The sequence below is a fragment of the Carcharodon carcharias genome, chromosome 3, assembly GCF_017639515.1.
Source record: "Carcharodon carcharias isolate sCarCar2 chromosome 3, sCarCar2.pri, whole genome shotgun sequence".
NCBI classification, from domain to species: Eukaryota; Metazoa; Chordata; class Chondrichthyes; order Lamniformes; family Lamnidae; genus Carcharodon; species Carcharodon carcharias.
The window spans coordinates 195,128,675-195,146,762 of record NC_054469.1 but is presented as its reverse complement, the minus strand read 5'-3'; the positions used below and the strand labels follow the sequence as shown (position 1 = coordinate 195,146,762).

At 41.5% G+C, this 18,088-nt stretch overlaps 1 protein-coding gene across 1 annotated transcript in view; it reads left to right on the top strand.

Annotated features, from left to right (window-relative positions):
* tdp2b (tyrosyl-DNA phosphodiesterase 2b) overlaps positions 1-17,646 on the top strand; it is a 36,850-nt gene extending 19,204 nt beyond the window's left edge. Inside the window, exons 5-7 of the mRNA XM_041183282.1 lie at positions 7,709-7,827; positions 10,539-10,709; positions 16,862-17,646. Of these exons, the coding sequence (XP_041039216.1) occupies positions 7,709-7,827; positions 10,539-10,709; positions 16,862-17,140 (569 nt within the window). The 3' untranslated portion in view covers positions 17,141-17,646. The remainder of the gene's footprint in view (positions 1-7,708; positions 7,828-10,538; positions 10,710-16,861) is intronic.
* Positions 17,647-18,088: the final 442 nt, after the last annotated feature.

Sequence of the window (18,088 nt, the reverse complement as noted above, 5' to 3'; positions counted from 1 at the left end):
AGAAGCAGTGTAGATGGGGCCAGGTAATCAGTCTGGGCAGAGTCCCTTTTCTGTGCTGCTGCTGGTTAGATGGTAAAATAGCAGACTGAGTTTGCAATACAGCAAGGTAATATAATTGGTTCCACCAGCTAGAGGTTCACGTCACATGACTTCTGCCTCACCACTTTGTCTTTGACAAAGGATGTCTATTCCTTGTGTGGGCTCCAGAGAGGGTTAAATGTCCGATGTCTGTTTAGATGGAGATAGTAAATAGCTGACGCCTAAGCATTGATTCTTGTGGCTTTACTGCACCTTGGCCCCAGTGTTGATATGCTCAAGTCCTGTCACCCTGAGTGCAAAGATTTACCTGCCAAAGGAAATAAGTTAATTTAGAGGGCTGGAGGAGTAACAGTCCTAAACAGACTTAGGCTTGCCAATAAATGCAGCACTCAAAAATGCCTGTTTCTAGCCAATGAAGCTCTTAGTCCTCTTTAGTATGCTGCAGAGAAACTTAACTACTTTTTGTTGAGAGCCACTGGATTTGAACATTTCTCGTGCCTGTTGAACTCTTCAACTCAGCTTAGCCCATCACCATCCAGGGGCTGGGCTGTTGATCACCTTTCTACAAGATGTTGACCGAGGCACTATCACCAGAGTTGTATCAATTGGATATGTTGGATATCTATACTTAAAGAGCTTGCATTTATGCAACATCTACCTTTCATGAACATAGCACATTCTAAAGCCATGATTTTGAAGCATTATGCTTGTTGCAGTATAGGATACGTGGCAACACAGCAAGGTCCTGCAAATTGTAATGAGATAAATGACAATATTATTTGATTTGGGTGTTGGTTGAGGGTAAATGTTGTGGCCAGGACATTGGGAGATGTAGTCTTCTTTGAATAGTGCAGTAGGATTTTGTATGTTCAACTGAGAAGAGATTTCGTTTAATGTTGCATCAGAAAGATGGCACCTCTAGCAGTGCAGCACTCCGTCAGTACTGCACTGAAGTGCCAGCTTATATTATGTGTTTAGGGCTCTGGAGTGGGACTTGAGCTCATTATTTTCTGACTCAGCTTGGTGGTAGCATTCTCACCTAAGGCTGACACCTTTATTAAATCTTTAAGTGGTAAACTGCTACAACTGTGCCTGAAGATTCTGCATTGGTCCAAAAGGCTGGCACCATTTTTCAGCAACTAAGGTTCATGCACACTAGGGGCAGGGACATGGTGCAATACTTTTAAACACAAAGCCAACCAGCAGAAACCTTCAGGAACTGGGGAGGCACAAAGAGGTCGGGGTGCTCATGTACACATTAAAAATTAGATGGGTGCACTAATAAATCAAAATGACTAATGGAACGTTGTCCTTTGTCTCAAGGGAGCTCGAACACGAAAGTAAGGAAGTGTACCTTCAGTTGTACAGAGATTTAAAACCCATCTGGAATACTGCTTTCAGTTTTGGCATCGCATCTCTGGAAGGATTTATTCCCCTTGGAGGGGATGCAATGCAGATTCATTCAGGGATTAGAGGGTTGAAATATGAGGATAGGTTGCATAAACATTGAGAGATGCTTTGAGTGAGGTGTTTAAATGAAATAAAAGAATTCAATACAGTAGTTGCAGAGCAACTATTTACTATTTCCGCTGGAGGAATCTCAAATGAGTAGCATAATAAAATTAGAGCAAGGCCATCGGGAACAAATCAGGATACACTTCTTCACACAGGGCAGTTGAAATCTGAAATCCTGTACCTGCAAAAGGCTGTAGATACTGGAGCAGTTGAAACTTTAAAGACTGAAATTGACACCTTTACCTAATGAAAAATCTATCAGGGGATATGGAGCAAAGGTGGGTGAATGGGAAACATAAATAGGAGCAGGAGTAGACTATTTGGCTCCTGGAGCCTGCTCTGCCATTCAGTAAGATCATGCCTGATCTGATCTTGGCCTCAACTCCCTTCCCTGTCTTTTCCTGAAACACTTGACTCCCCTGTAGTTCAAAAATCTGTCTGTTTGAACCTTGCAACCACCTCTGTTATGGTTATCAGATCATACCCATTTGTTTCTATTTGTGCTGTCAATTAATCAACCTTTATGAATTCTGCATGCATTTGGATAAAAGAGCCTTTAATTCTGTCCTTTTTACCATTTTTCACTATTCTGATCCTATTTGCTGATGCACTCTTATATTTATTTGCCCTGTCCTTGCCTGTCACACTCTGGTTATTATTACTCATTACCCTTAACTGTTACCTTTGCCTTCCTCTTTAACTTTCTAAATTTTCCTCACCTGAACCCTCACCCCTTACTATTTAGTTTAAAGCCCTCCCTACAGCCCTAGTCATTCGATTCACCAGGACACTGGTCCCAGCAGGTTTCAAATGAAACTCCCCCTAACGAAACAGCTCCCTTCTACTTCCCTACTACTGGTGCCCGTACCCAGTGAATCGAAATCTATTTCTTCCATACCAATCTTTGAGCCACTCTCTGACCTTATTTGCCCTACGCTAATATTCTTGTGGCTCAGGTGACCAGAGGTGACCCAGATTACCTTTGTGGTTCTGCATTTTAATTTGTCTCCTAGTTGCTCATGCTCTCTCAGCAGAATCTCTTTCTTAATCCTACCTAAGTTGCTGGTACCTACGAGGACTCCAACAACTGGATCCTTCCCCTCCACTCCCAAGTTTCTCTCAAGACCAGAGATATCCTAAGCCCCAGCACTGGACAGGCAATGCAGACTTCGGGACTCATGCTGTTGACTGCAGAGAACAGTATCTATCCCCTGACCTATGCTTCCCATACTACTACATTCCTTTTTATCCCTCCACTCCACCCCTGCCACCCAACTTGAATGGCCCCCTGTATCTCAGGGCTGCGGTCAGTTTGGTTCCTGCAGCCCCTGCTCATGTGCATAAAACATGCAAGATCCTCGTACCTGTTGGACATGTGCAAGGGCTGAGGCTCGTCCTGTGCTACCTTCTACATCCCCAAACTCACCTCACTCATAGTTGCATCCTCCTGTCCCTGGCCACAGACTAAATCTGAAGTACTTAACCTTAACAAGTGCGACTGCCTCCTGGAACAAAGCATCCAGGTAACTTTCTTCCTCCCTGATGCACCACATTGTCCGAAGCTCGATTCCAGCTATTCAACTCTCAGCAAATGTTCCTTGAGCTGCAGACACTGCAGTTGTGGTTGCTGTCCACTGCCCTCCATATATTGTAGCTGCAACACATTACTTACCCTGCCATCTCTATTGTCTACAACCAAGTGAGGATGGGGTGCAAGGACTCCCCATTTTCCCCCCACTCCTCAATTGATTGTAACAATGTTGTTTGAAATTTATAAAGATGAATGTGCCAATTCAGTGTATGTACTTAACAGATTATGTGCTGATTGCAAAGAACTCGGTCCGACAGACTTTCTTGAGTCATGCAAAATTATAAGTTATGAAGTAGAGGAGGTTAACTTTTGGCTGAATTAAGATTCAATGATCAAAGGTAAATAAATAGAGTTCAGATTCCTTTGCTGTTGTTCTTGGCAGTTCTTTAAACAGTGGCCCTTGTTTTTTTTTGCCCCTGGAGATGCTGGAATTTTTAAGTTTCCAGAATTTCTGTCTCTTGTTCCCAGTATGATATAAGCAGGCAGAATTCACTTTAGTTGAAAGAGAGAGGCACACAGCGTTATTGCTGCCTTCAGCTGTTTCTTCTCTAGACTTGTGCTTCTCCTGCATGTCACAAAAGCACAAGCTTATAATCACAGCTTTTCACACGTGAGTTTTCGGTGATGTGACAGCTGCTATTGGTACACAATGGAGGGCAATCCATATTAATGAAGGAGCTTTGATCTTCCATTGTTAAAGCTATCAAGATGCCATCGAAATGGATGGGTCCTTAGCACCCTCCTTGTATAATGAGTTTTCTTAGTCCCTCATTGTTCCTGGTAGTTTCTGGGATCAGAAAGCCTAGTGGCCCATCGTCCTTATGTTTTGTAGAGAATTCAGACAATGGCAGGTGTGAAGCCCGTCAGGGGAATGCCCAGACACATCCCCTGGCAAATCCACATTCAGAGGCTTCCAAGCTTGGCCAAGTTGTAGATCAGGTGACTTCTGCAGCCATTTTAAAATAGTGTCTTTGCAATTCTAACTGTTTCTTTGCTTTTTAAAAACACAATCCAAGGCGTTATACCAGTGGATGAAACGAATGATTAATAGTTCAAGTTGTGACAATTAGGTTTTCAAGTTTTGACATATCAGTCAATTGTCTATTTGTAGTTTTTAATCTGGGTAATAGCTTTCTTTAATTTACTAAATTTAGTTATATGCTTTATGTCTTTGATGTGATGGTTTCGATTTTTATTTCTGCTCCCTTGACTGGGAGACCTGTAAGTGGGATTTGGTCGTCGTTTCGTTAACATTAGTTACAGATTCGAGAGTTCAAGAATCCGCTCGACAGGATAGACCACAAGAAGGCTGTCATCATCTACTCCAATGCCCATGAATTTAAACCCATTTCTCCCACACTAAACTTTGAGTTACGCTGCTGCCATGTGTCAAACTACTTCGGGTGCTGTGGACATATCTGTGCAACAGAAGGATTAAGGTCTACTCATGAGGCAAAGTCCAGCCCTCCGAGAACACTCAACAACAGTCTCCAACAGAGCAGTGCCCTGGCACTGACGCTTTAACATCTACATAAGTGACATGCCCACCACATCACAAATATTAATTTATGCCGATGATATTGAATTGACAACTTGGGCAAAATCTTTCTGTGATATGAAAGCTACACTAAAATCTGACCTGTCAAAAAATGACAATATTTCTACAAGTGGAAACTGCATGCAATCAAACCCAGCCATGTCTATCATCCCTACATTCTACCTTAAAAATTGTAAGGCACACAACACGCTAAAGTGTCACCTGCTGGAGAAAAGGTACGGCATGGCCCAACTCCACCTACCTTGGAGTGACCCTTGACCGCTCCCTAACATACCATCACTACCTCCAAAAGGCCACCAATCACTTACCTATTTCCCTGTGGCGTCACAGTCTCACGTATATTTTTTGAATACGGTTTGCCTGTTCCCAGTCTAACTCTTTTATTATAATAAAATAAAAGCAAAAAACTGTGGATGCTGGAAATCCAAAACAAAAACAAAAATACCTGGAAAAACTCAACAGGTCTGACAGCATCTGCGGAGAGGAACACGGGGTGGTGGTGGTGGTGTGGGACAAGTAGAGCCGGATAGAGGGCCAGTGATAGGTGGAGATAACCAAAAGATGTCATAGACAAAAGGACAAAGAGATGTTGAAGCTGGTGATACTACCTAAGGAATGTGATAATAAAGGTACAGATAGCCCTAGCGGGGGTGGAGTGGGGGGAAGGGATCCAAATAGGCTAAAAGGCAAAGATAAAACAATGGATGGAAATACATTTAAAAATAATGGAAACAGGTGGGAAAAGAAAAATCTATATAAATTATTGGAAAATAGGGGGATTGGAAAAGGGGATGGGGATGGAGGAGAGAGTTCATGATCTAAAATTGTTGAACTCAATATTCAGTCAGAAGGCTGTAAAGTGCCTAGGTGGAAGATGAGGTGCTGTTCCTCCAGTTTGCGTTGAGCTTCTCTGGAACAATGCAGCAGGCCAAGGACAGACGTGGACATGAGAGCAGGGTGGAGTGTTGAAATGGCAAGCGACAGGGAGGTCATGCTTGCGGACGGACCAAAGGTGTTTGTTTTGGATTTCCAGCATCTGCAGTTTTTTGCTTTTATTTTATTATAATAAGAGTTATGCTGGGAACAGGCAGACTGTATTCAAAAAATATACATCAGAGTGTGACATCACAGGGAAACAGGTAAGTGATTGGTGGTCTTTTGGAGGTGGTGATGGTATGTTAGGGAGCTGTCAAGGGTCACTCCAAGGAATTCTTTTATTTGCTGAGTTCCTACTCCTGGTCTTGGACTTGCTCTGCTGCGGCACTTTTATCCGCTCTGGTCTCGCTGAGTTCCTGCTCCTTGTGTCAGGTGCAGATCAGTCATGATCTGACTGGCAGAGCAGGCTTGAAGTGGTGAATGGCTTTATTCCTTGTGCTCCTATTACTTGCTGAGCTAGTGTGACTGGAGCATGTGTTGACCTGCAGGAAATCTATTCCCTGTAGCTTTCCCCCAGTTCTTTGTCTGCCCTTAAGTGACCTTTTAGGATCAATTTTCATGAGGCATCATCCTCCTCTCTGGTTGTATCCTGTTATTGATGTCCTTAAGAGTACATAAAAGAAAATTAAACACTTCAGGTTTCAAAGTGTGCTTGGCGGTCATATTTATCAGAATAGTTAGAGGATAGGTGGTGGTTGAGAGATCAAGCAGTGATCAAGACAATCTAGGTATTGATGATTGTTGGCATGAGAGTTGCATGAAGTTATAGATTGAATGCAATGGTGGTGCAACATTAACTGACAACAAACTTCGACATCTTGTAGTTGGGTCAGAGGTGCAGAAGTTTGCACGTTACTGATCTATTGAGAAACTGCGAGTGTGTCAGAGTAAATTCTCATTGACCAAATGACACCAAAAGGTGAAGGTGACAAAGTTGAATTTATAGTTGTATGGCTTTGCTGATTCTTTTTTATTGATTCATTTCTTAAATATGCTTTAATTAGTCAATCAAAATATAAAACACAGGTCATTAGGACTAGATGTGGAATGGAGTTTGTCTTCCAACCTTGCTTTAAGGTACTTGCTCAAACCTCTATATTTGGCAGTGAGAAAAGTAAATACACTAACTGTTCTAATGTCAATGCTGTAGATTTATTTTGCTATTTTGAGCTTTTGTGTTAATAAAAGTGCACTCTGGACATCCGGTATACTAGCTATTTCCCAAACCACCTTCTGAGATGTATTCTTTATTTAAGTGGAGCTGATAATGCTGTATAATGATGTCAGGTGGAACGTAAAATCCCTTTTAGATAAATGCTGCCCTCAGCTTGCTCTTGCACATACATGTGAAACATTGAATCCAACCTTTATTTGTAGAAGCCTGTTTTAGTCTTGGCCTAACACAGAGCAGAGTGACAACAGTTTTTTTTAAAAAAAACCCAGGTACTGGAAATCCAAAATATAAACAGAAAATGGTGGAAATGCTCAGCAGGTAAGGCAGCACTTGTGGAATGAGAAACAGTTGTTTCAGGTCAATAACCTTTGGTTGTGTTCCACCTGGCATTTCCATACTCTGCCATCAGTTCTGACAATAGGTCATCAACCTGAAACATTAAATCTGTTTCTCTCTCTGCAGATGCTTCCTGACTATTGAATATTCCAACGCCTTCTTTTTTTATTAGAGCAGCATGGGTCTTAAATCTTGTGCATCTCCCACTTCCCATTATTGATGGCCATGCCTTCAGCTGCCTAACCCTTAAGCTTTGGAATTCCGTCCTTGGAACTCTATGCCTATCTGCCTCTGGCTGCTCTCCTTCTCGCCACGTCTTAAAGCCTACCTCACCTGTCTTAATTTTTTTGTCTGGTTCATTGTCAACTTTTGTTCAATGCTACTATGAAGTGCCTTGGGACATTTTACTATGTCAAAGACATTGTATAAATGCAAGTTACTGCAAACTTCAATGAATGAGCTTGCATGGAGTGGAGCTACCTTTACACTGGAGGGGGAAGAGGAAAGAGAGGTTTTATTTAAAAAAGAAACATAAAGCATGTATTTTTTCTCTGTTTAGGAGATGAAGCTGACTACTACACAGCCATTATGCTGAAAACATCCCGAGTGAAATTGTTGAAACAAGAAATAACACCTTTTCCAACCTCCTGCATGAAGAGAAACCTTCTCACTGTTCAGGTAAGAGGGATGTACAGTGATCCATCTGAAGAGAAAATCAGTTATCAGTTGTCATATCGTACAAAGCACCAGCTTTATAAACTGCATCCTAGTCATCTTTCTTGAGGGGGAAAATCCTTTTGCAGTGCATACATTAAAAAAATGTTTAATTCTCATGTAAAAGTTCTGAAGATCAAGCTCATTGGTAGGTGACCATAATGTGTGTGGTTGAATGTTACTTTGCACTTATAAATAAATGTGTTTTAAGTAGAATTAGAGAAGGTGGAATAAAGAGTTACATCAGCAAACATGCTTTAATTGGACAAGAATTTTTCATACCACAGATTTAACTCCAGAGCCTCTAATCATGCCTCTCCAACCTGTACAGTCATCTTAGCTATACCTCCAGAATAGCTCCTTGGTCACTTCTCTTTCCCTATTACACCCAGCTGTAATCTGTTAAGGAAAAGGCTCCAATTTCCTAATAAGTGGTTAGCAGTTAGAATGCACTGCCTATAAAGTGGTGGATAAAGATTCAATACTAGCTTTCAAAAGAATATTGGCTAAGTACTTGGAGGAGCAAAGGTTGTAGGAGTATAGGGAAAGAATGGACAAGTGGGGCTAATTGGATTGCTCTTCAAAAGAGTCAATACAACTTAGAATCATACAGAATAGATCAGCCAAAATATTCTCCAGCTGGCATCCCTTTTAGTTTTTGCCAGAGCCTACATGCTTCTGGCTTTGACTTCCATCTGCCTCCCCAGCTGCCACTTTTGGCTTTGTCAGGAGGTTTGATACTTTTGTGCAATACTTGACCCCTAGCTTGCCAGCTTTTTCTATACATGCTTTGATACCATATGCATTTTCTCCAGTGCTGAGGCACTCATGATTCCTTTCTGAAGTACTGAGGGTTTTTTTTTAAACATTGCTGCTTACTTATAGCTGACCATACCTTTCTGGAATTTCCATGGTGTGTTTAAAACTGTTCTGCACTGCAATTTCCACCAAGGGGAAGGAGGCAGGTCCCAAATCCACCTCTGCTGGAATGGAGATTGAACCCCTTGCTGTTGGCACCAATCTGGTCCAGATTGGCCATGCAGCTAACTGAGCCAACGGTGTTGCATGTGACAACATACAGTTTTACACGTATGTTGTAATCCAGAACTATGGACAGTAATGGTACAATTTATTTTCATACTTGGCTGACCAAGAAACCCTCTGCTTTCGCCACCTGCCGTTGGCATATGTTGGAAGGATTTGCAAGTTGATACTCAACCTGTGTAGCCACATTATGAATGCAACTTTCTTGGCCATCGAGCCCTGGAGTGAGACTTGAACCCAGAGCTTCTAGCTCAGAGGCAGGGACACTACCACTGTGCCACAAGATCTCCCCTTAAAATTGTATGTAGCAAAAGTAGTTTCTGCACCATGCCTGTGTTTGTGGAAAGCTTAAACCAGTCAATGGGAACTGCTGCAGCTAGTCAAATCCTGGCTAGAATGATGATGATTGGATCATTTCCATGTCTGCCTTGCGTATACATGACTGATTCCATAAACACAATTTGTATCATGTAACTATCCTCCACTCCATTTTAGGGGAGGAGAAAATGCTAGAAGACTGCAATGGTTTCAGTCAGGCATTCTGTTTGTTATAGCTCATAGAGATACTTTGCTACAAAAAAGACTGCTGTAAGTCCTGCCCTAAATCATGCCCTGCCTCCAGTTCAATCACTGACATTGGTACCAATACTCCCTTTCCAAAATAATTTCATAAGGATGACAGAGTTGCTCCTGTTTTATCAATATAATGACCAATTTTGCATGGGAACACTTTCCCCTCCACCTTTTTAAGGAGCACAATTAATAAAGGAACTCAACTTAAAATGTGCTTTCAACAAAACAAAAGGAAACTTTTATAAAGCTAGGTCATAATATAATTGTTAGTGCCTCTCTATTCTCCTTGCGTGCCAACTGGGATATAATGCTACTCTTGAAATTTGAAGGAGTAAGAGAGTTCAGTTCACAGTATCATACTCACAGTATCTTTACAGTGCAGAAGGAGGCCATTCAGACCATCGAGTCTGCATTGGTTCTCTGAAAGAGCATTCCACCTGGTCCCACTCCCCTGTCTTATCCCCATAATCTTGCACATTCTTTTTTTCGGTTGGCAATCTAATTACCCTTTGAATACCTCGATCAAATCTGCCACTACCACCCTTTTCAGGAAGTTTGTTTTAGACTCCAACCACCCTCTGGGTGAAAAAACTTTTCCTCATCACATTTGCTCCTTTTGCCAATTATTTTGAATCCATGCCCTCTAGCTCTTGATGCTCTCTTGAGTGGGAACAGTTTCTCACCTTGGATTTTGCTGGCATCATCTTGACAAAACTCAAATAACAAAGTTTAAAATCAAACTCTTTCTCCTCCCCCCGCATGAAATATAACATTGGATGCTAACTGGTGATTCCTTTCCCATGTAGCTGAGGAAGGTTTAAACATTGCTCTTTAACTTCCATTTCTCAAAATTCTAGCAAATTACTCAATTAGTTTGGGAGGGAAACAGAACCTTTTACAGGATATTGGAACATCTTTTAAACGTGGCTTTTCATGTGAAGGAAATGGATTGTGAATTGCAGATAGTATGACGTTCCAGCATTGCAATGGCAGTTTCATAGAAGTGCTAAGAAATAATGTCAAATTAGTGTCCTTGCTCTGTCCTCCCTTTGTTACAGGTAAACATTGCAGGAAATGAACTCTGCTTAATGACTTCCCACCTGGAGAGCACTAAGGCACATTCTCAGGAACGGATGAAACAGCTGGAGATTGTCCTGAAGAAAATCAAAGAAGCACCAGAGAGTGCCACTGTAATATTCGGAGGTGACACCAATCTGAGAGACCAGGAGGTGAGTATGTTACCAAAAGTACATTAGGGCTTCATTCGTTTTGCCCAGCTTTCATAGGATTGCATACGATATATGACACAGAACCACAGGTCATTTGGCCTAACCGCTCCATGCCAATGTTTATGCTCCATTTGAGCCTCTTCCCACCTTTGCTTATGTAAATCTATTATTGTAACCCTCTACTCCCTTCTCCCTCATGCTTTGAATATGCTTTCAGAAATAAGGATAACTATTTTGCATCAGGTATGAATTTTTATCTTTGTCATTTGTTGATATTCCACACCCATAACTACTGGGGAGAGAAAGATAATAGAGGGGGAAAACCATTAGGGCATTAACGGTGTATTGCCGCCTTCCTGAGCATAAAGCTTTCTTATGATAACATACCTCAGTTCCTGTTCTCTAGTGGCAAAAAATTCTGCTGCTGTCCTAAGAAAATTTTTCTTTTTTCTGAAACTGGCCTTCATTCATCCCTCTTTCTTTTACCTTGTCACTTCTCCAACATTTCACAAGCTTGATAGTTGTTTAGATTGGGAACTTTGGACCTTTACTTATACTTAAAAGTTATGGGTGGGGCTATATGATCACTATTTATATAGCTGCTTTCAGGGAACCTTCTCTATTTTCTTTGCACTCTTGTTTAAGAATCAGATAGGAATTTTATTTTTCCCACTTAGAATAAGATTATACCTCATGGACAATAAGGCAATGAGAAATTTCAGCTACCCCATTCAACAAAAAAAAAACATTGAAATTATTGCTTTGGCCCATATATTAATCCTGAGCTGAATAAAAATGTATTATCTGGTCGAGAAAAAAAAATGCCTTTTTAAGGTCCTCGAGAACAAAATGTCTTGCTGCCTCTGTTCTCATTATCCTTCCATCATGTGTCTACCAAACTTGCATGGGAGGTGAAAGACAGAATACTGTATAAAGAAGTCACAACATGAAAACAGGCAAGTTGGTCCAGCCAGCTCAGGTCTGCATGTACTTCCACATGGGCAAATATTTTTAAACACTGTTTCTCACCCCGTTCCCACCTCCCTTCAGCTCCTTTTCTTTCATCCATCTATCCTGTCTCATCAGGTCAATTTCTGTCTAGCTGACTAATCCTGGAAGTGAAATCCCACAGCCTACAACTCCCAGTGAAGATGCTTCTCCTGCCCTCTTTTCGAAATCTGATGTTTAATCTTGCATCTGGGCCCCTTGTTTTTGACCTCTTAAATACTGGAAGCCATCTTCTCAATTTGGAAATTAAGTGGAATATTCAATTTAAATTTAAAATTGTCTCAGGAAAATACACTGCAGCAACTCTATATATAGGCTTGTATCTAATAATATAGTAAACAGCCAGTCATCATTTGCCCCCATAGCCTCATAGCTGCATATGGGATACAGTAGCATGGTGGTTATATTGCTGCTGCTTGTAGCTGCTCCTTCCAGAAGGTCTGCTGCCATGCTATGTCACACTTGTCTGTCTTGTGCCATCCTCACACATCCACTGTAACTCGTCTGCAACCACTCTGACATCTCTCATTGAACCATGATTGAACCCTCTTTCTGCTGCCCTCCACTTTGCCCCCTAGGAGAGATCTCTACAGCTTTTTAGCTCTGATCAAATGGCCAAAATACTGATATTTTCTTTTCTGGATGTCAGTTTTTAGAGTTCTACCTCTTTTATCTTATGATCTGTATAGGGAATTTTAAACATTTGTCTTAGCATCCACATTTCAAAGGCCTTTATTTATTTCCATGGATCTTTATTTATTGTCCAGGCTTCTGAGGCATACAGGAAAGTGGATAGAATGTAGTATGAGTTTTTTCCTTGTTACAGCTTGAATTTCTTTTTGTTAACCTATCCTTATCTTCATGAAATTCCTTCTGGCCTTTTCTATCCTTCTTCTGAATTCAGCATCACATGTACCATTTTTTCTTATCATTTGTCCTAAGTAGGCAAATTTATCTACTTGTTGTTGTTATTATTGGACCATTTATCCAGAGGCCAGGACTAATGACCCAGTCACATGAGTTCAAATCCCACTACAGCAACTGGGAAATTTAAATTCAGTTAATTAAATTAATCTGGAATTAAAAATAACTAGTGTCAATAATAGAGAATGTGAAACTACTGGATTGTCATAAAACTAGTTCTCTAACTGTCATTCTTTCCAGACTCTCAGCAATGTGGTTGACTCTTAACTGCTTCTTAGCGAGCTACTGAATTATATCAAAACCACTATGAAAAGCTGTAATTATAAATAAAACTAAACCAACCCAACTGGCAGTGACCCAAAATCAGCTATGGCACACCCAACCCAGTCGACCTTGCAAAGTTCCTCACTAACATCTGCTGATTTGTGTCAAAATTGGGAGAGCTGTCCCACAGACCTATCAAACAATAACCTGACATAATCATACTCACTGAATCATACCTTACAGCCAAAGTCTCAGACTCCTCTATCACCATCACTGAGTAAGTTCTGTTCCATCAGAGGCGGTGGTGAAATGGTATACAGTGGGGAGGGAGTTGCCCTGAGAGTCTTCAATATTGACTCCAGATCCCATGAACCACATGTCATCAGGTCAAACATGGTCAAGGAAACCTTCTGCTGATTACCACCTACTGCCTCCCATCAGCTGATGAATTGGCACTCCACCATGTGGAACACCATTTGGACGATGTCCTTAATGGTAGCAAGGGCTAAGGATGTACTTTGGGTGGGAGACTTCAATGTCCATCACCAAGACTGACTTGGTAGCACCACTACTGACCGAGCTAGCCAAGTCTGGCAGGAATTATCTGCCAGATTGGGGCCTGCAGCAGGTAGTGAAAGAACCAACAAATGGGAAAAATGTGTTTGACCTCATCCTCACCAAACCACCTGTCTCGGATGTGTCCATCCATGATAGTATTGATAGGAGTGTCCATGACACAGTTCTGTTGTGGAGAAAATATTCCATTCTTACACTGAAGAAACTCTATCATTTTGTGTAGAATTACCACTGTGCTAATTGGGATAGATTTTGAACAGATCTAGAAACTCAAAACTGGCTCTGTGGGCCATCAACAGCAGCAGAATTGTGTTCCACTGTACTTTGTAACCTCATGGCCCAGCTTACCCTATCATTACCATCAAGCTATGGGATCAACCCAGGTTCAAGGAGGTGTGTGGGAGACCATACCAGGAAGAGCACCAGGCATACCTAAAAATGAGGTATCAACCTGGTGAAGCTAAACCACAAGACTACATACATACTAAACAGTGGAAGCAGCATATGATAGAGCTAAGTGATCCCACAACCAGTTAATCAGGTCAGAGGTCTGCAGTCCTGCCACATCCAGTAGATAATGGTAGCGGAAACTTAAACAACTAACAGGAGGCAGAGGTGGCTCTGTGAACATTCCTGACCTCAAATGATGTGGGAGTCCAGCATGTAAATGAAAAAGACTAGACAAGGTGTTTGCAACTATCTTCAGCCAGAAGTGCTGAGTGGATGATCCCTCTCTGCCTCCTCTTGATGCCCCTTTTCAGCAAATTCAATTCATTCCACACAATATCAATAAACAGGAAGGTACACTGGATACAGCAAAGGCTATGGGCCCTGACAGCATACCAGCTGTAGTGCCGAAGACTTTTGTTCCGAAACTAGCTGTACTTCTGGTCAAGCTTTTCCAGTACAGTTACAACACTGGCATCTACCTGACAATGTGGAAAATCGCCCAGATATGTCCTGTCCACAAAAAGCAGAACAAATCCAATCTGGCTAATTGCCATCCCATCAGTTCACACTAAATCAGCACAATGATGGAAAGTGTCGTCGACAGTGCTATCAAGTGGCACCTCCCTACTGATAACTTCACTAGTGCTTGGTTTGGCTTCCGCCAGGGCCACTTGACTGCAGACCTCATTACAGTCTTGGCTAAATAGAGGTGAGATGAGAGTGACTGCCCTTGACATCAAGGCAGCATTCGACCAAATGTGGCATCAAGGAGCCCTAGCAAAACTGAAATCAATGGGAAGCTTTCTACTGTTTGGAATCATACCTAGCACAAGGGAAGATGGATGTGCTTATTGGAGGTAAATCATCTCAGTCTCAGGACATCGCTGGAGTTGTTCCTTGAGGTAGTGTCCTAGGCCCAACCAATTTCAGTTGTTTCTCTCCATCATAAGGTCCAAAATTCATATGTTTACTGATGATTGCAGTGTCCAGTCGCATTTGCAATTTTTCATAATGAAGTAGTCTGTTCCCCCATGCAGCAAGACCTGGACAACATTAAGGCTTGGGCTTAAGTAACATTTGTCATACAAGAGACAGGCAATGACAAAGCCCAAAATGAGAGTGTCTCAGAAACCCCCCCCTCACCCCTCCGGACAGTTACACAGCACTACCATCTCCGAGTCTCTCACTGTCAACATCCTAGGGGTTACCATTGATAAACTTAGCTAGCTAGGTCATGCACATACGGTGACTACTAGAGCAGGTCAGAGGCTGGGATTTCTGCAAAGAAGTCACACCTTATTGGCTTCTCAAAGCCTTACCAGCATCTACAAGACAAGTCAGGTGTGTGATGGCATACACTGCACTTGCTTGGATGAGTTCAGCTCCAAAAGCACTTGTAGGCTAAAGCAGCCTGCTGGCTTTGCACATAATCCACCACATTAAAACATTCACTCGCTCCACCACTGGTGTGCAGTGGCAGCAGTGTGCACTGTATACAAGGCCATTGCAGCAATAAGCCAAGGTTTCTTCGACATGAATTCCAACCCCCCATCACTGAAGTGCAAGAGCAACATACCCATGGGAACAGCACCAGCTGCAAACTCCCCTTTTAAGTTGCACACCATCCTAACTTGCTGTTCCTTCATCGATGCTGGGTCAAAATCTTAGAACTCTTAACTGAACACTATGGGAGTGCCTTCACCTCACTCACTCTCTAGTGGTTCAAAAAAGTGGTGTCGAGCAATTAGGTTTGGGCAATAAGTGTTGGCCTTGCCCACAAAACCCACATCCCTTGAATAAATAAAAGAAGAATCCTGATATGGCATTAATTAGATACTCATTAATGGAACTGGAGCAGTTGTGTTAGAGGTTTTCAGTGGTGATGAAGAAGCCAACTTGGATCACTATATGACAAAGTGCTTGATTACCTGGAGAGTCAGATGAGAACATTGGTGTATCTCTTGGTATGACATTACATAATGGTGTATCTGCTCAACTCTTACTGTGTGCACTGATCCTTTGGAATTGTCTCTTATTCCACTGTGGTAGTAGTTAATGATATTAGACCAGTATACACCATCTACACAATGAACAGTTTACTGAGGTTGCCAAGTAAATTCTGACCTCATAACCCACAAATCCAAGAGGGAGATGGTCACAGGAAATAAAGGATATTTTAACAGATTTGCATTGCCCTAGTAAAGCTCGGTCTCTCGTTCTCTTGTGTTACCTTCATTTCTATTCTGTCATGCAGTGCTCCCAGCAAACCCCTGCCCTGCAATGGAATATCCAAGGCCATGAACTTTGTAAGGGAGAAGCTAGAAGTATGAATATGCCTCCGTGGAGGCAAACATGTCACATGAATTCAAATATTGCCTATAGTGTAACTGTTGATCTTTCATTCTGGTTTGTTTTTCATAATCTGTTACAACTGAATGGTTTCTGTGATTTCTACTAAGTTTTCTGGTAAACATTTTTACCGATTTGGTTTTATTATATAATAGTGAGGGGGCCTGATTTTCAGATTGCTTTGCAAAAATCCTTTAGAATTCTTTTCATAACAGAGAACAAATTTAAAAACTCTGCTCCAATAAACCCTTAGCAGCTTTCCAGAGGACTTTTTTTTTTTACTTTATTCTGATGGTAACTCAAGTGAAAGAAAATAAATAATTATTGACTTGGGAGTATTTTGAAATAACAAGCATTTACTATTACTAGAGTAAAACCAGGTAATCTGCCCTGTTAACTCACTACATGTTGGAAAGCACTTGTCTTCCACACGGTGTCAGTCCAAGGTGTTGAACTTGAAGAAGGAAGGTATATGGATTTAAATAACTTAGTGTGCTGTCATCAACATAAAGTTCTGAGTGGCTACTGTTGTAGCATTGTGCAGATAAATCACCTTTTCTCACTGTGAGTTTTCTTTGCAGGTTGCAAAAGTTGGAGGTTTGCCAGCTGGTGTCTTGGACGTCTGGGAATTTTTAAACAAACCTGAACACTGTCGGTATACCTGGGACACTAAAGCCAATAACAATCTGAAGGCCCGTTACACTTGCAGGCTCCGCTTTGATCGTGTGTTTTTCAGGACGGCCAATGAAGGTCAGATTATCCCACGGCAGATGACCCTCATGGGACAAGACAAGTTGGATTGTGGACGGTTTTGCAGTGACCACTGGGGGCTCCTATGTGACTTTGATGTCATTTTGTGAGATTAGACTGTGGTGGGTAGGGTAGAAAGCAATGCTCAAAGTACAATTGCACTTGAAAGTGCTCTACCTATGTCATTGTGATTACTCAAATATTCATGGTTCTTTCTGAGTTAATCAGGTGTCTCATCAGGTTTTTCTTGATTTAAAATTATCATACTACTTTTCATTTAAGTTTGCAATCTTATTCTGAAGAGCCAGAGGGGTAATTTCAGAGTAAAATGGAAAAATTTACACTGCTGTGACATAAACATTAAATTGTGCTGGAGCAGAATTTCCGATAGGCTGGGAGTGCTTAATGCTGAAACCAAGTGCTTCCAGTGGTAATCTGCTCCATTCTTTAGCACATCTCTTGCCTTGATTAATATTAAAAAAAATTATCCTGCAGTTTTATTTTTATAAATCGCTGTGACAGAATGCCTTTTAAATTGTTGCCTTGTCTCTCTCTAGTGTAGCTGTAATGGGGAGCTTGGATTTAATGTTGCAATAAAAGACAACTTTTAACTATCTACAAATAAATTACAATGTATTTTATTTTGCCAGGAATATATTAATGAATGAATTGCAATTTTTCTATTTTTGAAGTGGTGTAGGGATGCAGCATGATAGAAGAGCAAAGCGCATAGCCTATAGGAAGGAAATGCCTTTTGCACAACTGTCCAGAGTTTTTGATTTCCATTATCCTGTTTGGAAGGAAAGTCAAATGGGAGAGCGTATGCAAGGGCACAAAGAGACTTAGAAGCTGACCGAGGAAGAACAGTGTTTACTGAGGCTCTGGGACTAAGTTACCTGAGCTTTTTGTAGCAGGTGTGGTGTACCTGACTGAAACCTATGTGGAAGAGGGTTATTGTGCATTTGTTGCAGCATGCAAACTTTATGTATCCACTCCTCTGCCAATTAGTTGGTAAGTGAGGAAAAGAATTGATTCCCACAGCTGGTGAGCCTTTCTGT